Source organism: Hippocampus comes, unplaced genomic scaffold, assembly GCF_001891065.2.
Source record: "Hippocampus comes isolate QL1 unplaced genomic scaffold, H_comes_QL1_v1.1 scaffold125, whole genome shotgun sequence".
Lineage (NCBI taxonomy): Eukaryota > Metazoa > Chordata > Actinopteri > Syngnathiformes > Syngnathidae > Hippocampus > Hippocampus comes.
The window spans coordinates 488,376-495,348 of NW_017805453.1; the positions used below are offsets into that span (position 1 = coordinate 488,376).

Consider the following 6,973-nt stretch of genomic DNA (forward strand, 5'->3'; position numbering starts at 1 on the left):
TACAGCGATCACGCTGCTTCTTTTTTATTGATTTATCAATGTGTTTGCTAATGTTGTTGTAGTTTTTATTTGCATTATATGATGACAAAGCAATAATAACCAGAAAAATTGACGAGGTTATGCTCTTTCTCCACAATGTCGGGTCTGGCAAGATTAGAGCCTCTTCAACCAGACAAACGCAATCTCCAAGCAATGAAAGGGAATCACTGAATGGTATGCTTCTAGTTTTTTCAAGTTAAAAATAATAATAATAATAATAATAATCAAAGGGAAATGTGTACTGCATTGGTAGGTCCGCTTCCATTTACCATTTACCTTTAGTATGTTGATGAATGTCATGTTTTGGGGTCATTAATTAAATAAAACACACTGATATATTATTAATAATAAAACAATTCTATCCATGAAATAATAGTGACCTTGAAATGAGGTAATCTGTAATCCAATCCTTAGCCACTGGAGGGCAGCTGCTACATGTCCAGTATTAACAACACAGTATAAAAGGAGCAAAAGTGACTAAAGGCTGAACAGGCTACATGATGGGACACAAAGTCATTTGCCATTAAAGTAGCTGTCAATGTAACATTGAAAAAAACAAATTTGTGTGTATTGTGTTTTTCCACTAGCTGGCCTCCAATATGCTCAAATTCATTTTAATGAAATTCACATGACTATTGCATCTGTATTGCATCATATAACATGTTCCCTTTAAAATACACAGTCGCCTAGAGTACATATACTGTGGAATGCCAAGAGACTTCGAGCCTGTTTAATACATTTTTTCATACAAATCAATGAGTGACACAATCAAACTTTATTGACAGTGCTTTTCACTCCAGAATGTCAATCAAAATACTTCATAAAAGAACAGTCAAACAATTCTTTAGAGTCAACATATGGCCTTTAAAAATGATTAGACGACTTTTTGTAAACAACATCACAAAACGGGTTGTAAAGTACCCAAAATACATTCAGTCACATTTTTAATGTTGAAGACTCAGCACAGTGCAAAAAAGACAAGATACAAAGTAAAAGAAACAATGAATAACATACAAACACTGAGTCAAATGGTTCTTGCTCTGATCAACCAGAGGACGGAAAAATTATTCAGGGCCCACTGAGCCAAATTAGAAATCTGATTGGTGAAAGAAACAGTCACATTGCTAATTTGTAATATAGCATATTTTACATTACATTAGCCAGCACTATATTCCGAAGACCCTCAATTTACGGCTTATTTCTACAATATTTAATTTGGTTAAACCACACTGAATATGTATCTAGTTGTGCCGTTGCCTCACCCCATGACATCTGAATTATGGCCTGTTTTACTGCCACTTCCCCATCTATAGAGCGAGCTTGATGATTATCGTAGCAAGGATTTTACATCGATCAACCAGGACGAGATCTGAAGAAGACCACTGAGGAGGTGTTGCTGTGTTGGATTCTGCATCGACCGATGAGAATATCATAAGGAGAACCAGTTCCCCAAAGGCGAACTGCCTGCGGGGTTTCATTTCATTAAATTGTACAGGGATAAATGTTGCCAATGATGCATCCGCTGTAGCCCGGTCACCCTGGAACGGGGGATGGATCCCTCTATCCCTGATTCCTTCTCAAGATTTTTTTTTCATTATTTTTCCTGCCCGGCTGGGAGTCGACACCAGAGATGTTGTTGTCGTTTTATGTACTGCGGGCCTCTGAGGCTCTTTGTGGACTCATTTAAAAGTCATATAAATCCAATGACAGATTATATTGGCATGGCAGCAAAAAGAAGCTGAAATCTGCTTTTAAATGTAACAACCACATACATGTACTGGAAGCAATGCACCCGAGAGAAAACTCTCTGAAATGAAGATAATAGACTGGTGATAAAGAATTAACACAATTTTTAGGAACAAATATTATACCTGCAGAGGAGACACTGTCACCCTGATGGTCCAATACTGGCACACACGTTTTTCAGAGTGGTGCTGTTAGAATCAGTGTCTGAGCCCCTCTCGAGCAACCAGCTGCATGTGCCAGGTGGCAGCCTGAGGGACTTGAACAGCGTAGTCCTGAAGGACTTGCAGAGGAAGAAGTAGATGAGGGGGTCTAGGAGTGAATTTAGGGATGACAGGAAGAGCGTGCTTTCTTTGAGCTGGAAGAAGAAGAGCTTGAGTCGGCAGTTGAAGAGGAGGCCCCGTGTCTGGCTCATTGTGTACGGTACACGGGCGAAATGGAACGGCACAAAACACAGGAAAAACACGGCCAGGACCAGGAAGACGTTGGTGTTCATTTTTCTCTTAGCCTGCTCTTTCTGCTTGGCCGAAGCCCTTAACCTCTCGGGACGTCGAGTCGTGGTGCGCAAATACGATTTGTACAGCTCTTTAGTGATTAGCGTGTAGCACACGATCACAATCAAAAGGTTCCCCCAGAAGATAACCTGACACACGTGGTTGACCACCTCGTGCCAATAAAGCCCAGCCTGGTCCTTTAAGTCGCTGCACTTGAAGTATGGCGACCGTGGCGTCTTACCGGTCAGGATCATGTTGGGGAGGCAAAGCCCAAGAAGGACCATCCACACTACGGCGGATAGGAGCTTCCTGCGGGCCAGCCGCTTGGCATTGGTGCCCTTGAACGGCGCCAGGGTCTTCCTGCAGCGGTCGATGCTGATGAGCCCGAAGAAGAGGATGCTGATGTACATGGTCAGGTAGAAGAGCACCGAGGAGACCCGGCACACGAATATTCGTAGGCCAGTGGAGGCCATGTTGGAGTCTGATAACACCTGCAGTAACACAGAATTCAGAGAGGAAATGTTCAGCCCTCATTTGGTATACCTACACCACGTAACGTGGATCGTCCATCCATCCATTTAATCGGCAAGGCAAGGCAGTTTTATTTACATAGCACATTTCATGTACAAGATAATTCAATGTGCTTCACACATCCAAAAGCACAACACCTAAAAGCACTTACAAACGGCACAGCTGAAGACATTCGAAGGCAAAGCAAATGGAACAAAAACAGCTTATTTATACTACTAAAAGAACATACATTGACAACACATTTTATAAACACATTTATAAACAATATATTTAAAGACGGCGGCACGGTGGTCCACTGGTTAGCACTGGTTGTTTAACATGGTTGTTTTGTGGGTCATTCAGGTGATCCAACTTTTGGGGTTCAATAAATTGAATTGAATTGAATTGAATACAACTTTATTGTCAAATAACATATAGCACAAATTTCTTCCCTCCCGCTGCGGATGTCCGCACGGCCATTAAAAGAAAAGTTAACAATAAATGACAAAATAACAATAAATAAATAGTCCCCTTTTGACGCAGTTCGGGTTATTTTTGACCCAGCTATTTTTAGAGCGTGGATGGTCAATCTAAATGTATGGGGCAGAACATCCACATTGATTCAGTGTAAAGCAAGTTGGTGGAGCACCAAAAAAATCACATTTATGAAAATATTTCCTTGGATGTGGGAGTGGTCGGTAGGGTAGCGGCCAACATTGGCCACCACATCGCACTGCCCCTGGGTATAGGCTCAAACTCACCCGTGACCTTAATGAGGATAAGCGAAAATGAATGGATGGAAAAGTAAAATGAACACCACCTAGAAAGCATCAATCAAGGCCAAACATTAATTTTGTAAAGGTATCATTTGTGACATAGCCCTTTTTTTGGATTTCATTTAAATTCGGTCAGGTGTTTGATGAACTTCTTCAATGATCGCAGCTCAGTAAAACTGTTTGGAGGGAAATCACTTTTGGAAGTTCAAACTGAAAATGAAAAATGTTTCTGGCTGCCGACTTGATGCTTTAAAGTGCTCCATGAATCTTTTAGATGACTCTATTCCCCATGTGAAATGTCAGACTGCCGTTTACTACCGTTTCACTTGCCTCAGTCTATAGACAGTATTACATTCAGCAGACTGGATGGCTTATCGTGAAAAACACATTTACGACGTGGCAGCCTAAAGTAGTGCATCTTGATGGGAAGCAACATATCTATAAATTAGCATAGTCGTGGGTGCACATAATGTAGGTGTGGTTCTCAGAGGAGCAACAGAGTTTGTTGCATGGTGCTCGTTTCTTTCCGACCCTCCGACTTCACTGGATGAATTTAATGTAGGTGTGCATGTTAAATGTTATAGTTTAATTGAGGGACTTTTCGAGAGGGGAAGTAGAGAACAAACAGAGATAATGTGGTTGCACCCTCTTAACTTGGGATCTGTCTGTCGACAGAAATCTCAGTGCACGTCATAAGTAGGCAGAGTGGGGGTTGAGTATCCAAGTGCAGGGACGCAGGGAGGCAAGGCAGGAGTGCAGGATGTATTCAAAAACACTACATTCCTTTTCCAACATCAAAACGAGGCATTTGGAATCAAATTAAAAGAAGTCCAAAAACCAAGAAACAAAGTAGCAAACCAACACGGTGAATAGACTCATCGACGAGAGCGTGACAGGAACAAAACAGGAGTAATGATCCAACAAAGACTGGGGGGAAAAAAAGAAACAAGGAACACCTGGACAAGACATCAGTAGCTCAGGGAGCTGAGATGTAGACACAAAACACAAAGGATCGGGCCAATAAGAACAGGTGGACAGGAAAACGATATAGACAAAGACATCAAAAGGAAAAGCATCCATCCGTCCATTTATCCTCAAATGGTCGCGGGGGTTGCTGGAGCCTATCCCAGCTGTCTTAGGGCAGTAAGCGAGGGACAATTGCAGGGCACACAGAGACAAACAACCATCCGCGCTCACACTCACACCTGGGGAATGTTTAGAATGTCCAATCAGCCTGCCATGCACGTTTTTGGAATGTAGGAGGAAAGCGGAGTAACTGGAGAAAACCCACACAGGTACGGGGAGAACATGCAAATTCAACACAGGAAGGCCGGAGCTGGAATCGAACCTGGTACCTCTGCACTGTGAGGTCGACCTGATAACCACTGGTACACCGGGCCGCCCCAGGAAAAACATGACAAAACTAAAACCAATCAAAACCAGATCAACATAAACAGGTGATGACATCCTCTGCTATTTAAAGCGGCTCTCATTAACCCCAGATCAATTTCAGCTGTTCCCTGAGACTTTTTCCGGACATTTTATATTCATTCGAACAAAAACCTGAGGATTTGACTGCTATTTCTAACCTTTTCATACTTCCTTTGACCTTGTCTTAACCCTCCAGTTCCATCTTAAGAAAATCAGCCCCCAAACATGATATTGCTTGATTGTGCTTGATTGTAGGTTTGGTGAGCGGTGTTGTGTTTGAGTTAAACACACTTTTTGAAAATGATGGGCAAAAAGTTCAGCTTTGCAAAAGCACTTTTCAAATCTTCCAAATGCAGGTCAGAAAATATTGTTGCGGTCCATCCTGAAATCTGCATGAAAGTCAGATGACCGAACCACTCCATCGCCAGTGACTGTCATCGATCTTAATCCCGCATGAAACGATCGCCCATGGGCCTCACCTTGAAAGGGAACGTGAGGGTCATGATGACATCGGCGACCACGACGTTCTTAAGGTAGATGACGAAATGTGAGCGCGAGGGGATGCGCAGGAACACCCACACCGCCAGGCCATTGAGGGACAGCCCGGCAAGGAACAGGACGGAGTAGAGAACGGGGAAAACGACCGTCTTGACGACATTGTCGCGCGAGCAGGTCAGGTTGCTGATGTTGCCTCGGAAGACAGTCTCGTTTGGGTCCATGAGGAGAGCTGGCTGAAAAATACAGTTCAGTTTTAATTATGTAACATAAATCACAACAGAAGTTGTCCCTGCGCATTTTACACAAAGCGTACGTCTCGAAACACACCCCTTACTTAGTGGAAAGAAACATTTACTACAGGCTGATATGTTGGTCTTATATTGGACCACAAAGTGGTTCTCAAACCGGGGTCCGCGAGCCGTAAATTTAGGGTTCGCAAAATAACACCGGTCAACTGAAAATTGTAATCAGAAATGGCTTTATGCGTCCCTTAACGTATTGAAGCAGAAATTAAGCCACACCTGAGATTTGAAGGATGTCGATGTTTCTTCAAATTCTCTCTCAAATCTTCCACTTGTGTTTTAGTTTTAAGTTTTTACTGCGTTTGACCGAGTACCATCTGTACAATCCCTACTATTTAGAGGTACATGTGGTACTTATGCCTAACATGAGGTGATCCTTGAAAAATGTTCTTTCCGGGTCCCTGGACCCCAAAAAGTTTGACAACTCCTGGAGTAATGAGACAATATAGTTGAGGTTATTTACTGACCGGCTGGCTTTGTCCCATGAAGATCTCTCCAAGCAGACTGCTATTTGTTTGTCTGCAGCCGAGGTAGGATCCCGCCAGTCTAATGTGACAGTGGCTGTCTGAGTGCAGACTTTTGCTCTACCTTCTGCTTTCTCTTTCCTGTCTTGCGGAAACGCTGCTGACAATTGAAAAGTCAAATCAAGTGGCAGCAAAAGGCAATCTCAACAGGAAGAAACGGTCGAAAAGCATCGCAACACTCCTTTCGTCATTGGTCTGTCTCTGTTGATGACCACGATAAGCGTACATGGTCGTGTATTGACTGGTTGTCTTGCCCAAGGTCACCAGGGAGAGGACAGACTCTTCGTGCAATCGAGTGAAGAAGCAACATATGTGGATGGAAGTTATGAAATCATACGGGATACGCCAACATGTACATGCAGGCCAGATCATGTCGATCTATTTTATATACCGCTTGTTTAGGTCACCTCTAAGCTGGAGCTTATTCCGTGGGAATTTGGGAGAAGTTGTTGTTGAATTCAGTCCATGTATATCTGGATACAGATACATATTTTAATCTACTTAAAAAATGTATCTGGATCCATCTGATTTTATTTTGTGCAAATACTTGAGTATGTAAATGAGTAAATTCTGCACACTCCGCGTACATATGGAGAAAGAAAACCATTCGCTCTCTCATTCACACCAATTGACCATTTCAAGGCTTCAATGAAGCA

At 42.6% G+C, this 6,973-nt stretch overlaps 1 protein-coding gene across 3 annotated transcripts; it reads right to left on the bottom strand.

Moving 5' to 3' along the window:
- Positions 1-795: 795 nt before the first annotated feature.
- p2ry12 (purinergic receptor P2Y12) lies at positions 796-6,424 on the bottom strand. 3 transcript variants are annotated; one of them, XM_019874351.1, is made up of 3 exons: positions 6,261-6,424; positions 5,473-5,720; positions 796-2,767 (listed from the first exon to the last, which is right to left on the bottom strand). In XM_019874351.1, exons 2-3 carry the CDS (start codon positions 5,710-5,712, stop codon positions 1,928-1,930), a joined length of 1,080 nt encoding a protein of 359 aa, XP_019729910.1. In that variant the 5' UTR covers positions 5,713-5,720; positions 6,261-6,424; the 3' UTR covers positions 796-1,927. The 3 variants fall into 3 exon arrangements, with proteins under 3 accessions (XP_019729910.1, XP_019729908.1, XP_019729909.1); XM_019874349.1 differs by having other exon boundaries at positions 5,473-5,724; XM_019874350.1 differs by lacking the exon at positions 6,261-6,424 and adding an exon at positions 6,013-6,205 and having other exon boundaries at positions 5,473-5,724.
- Positions 6,425-6,973: the final 549 nt, after the last annotated feature.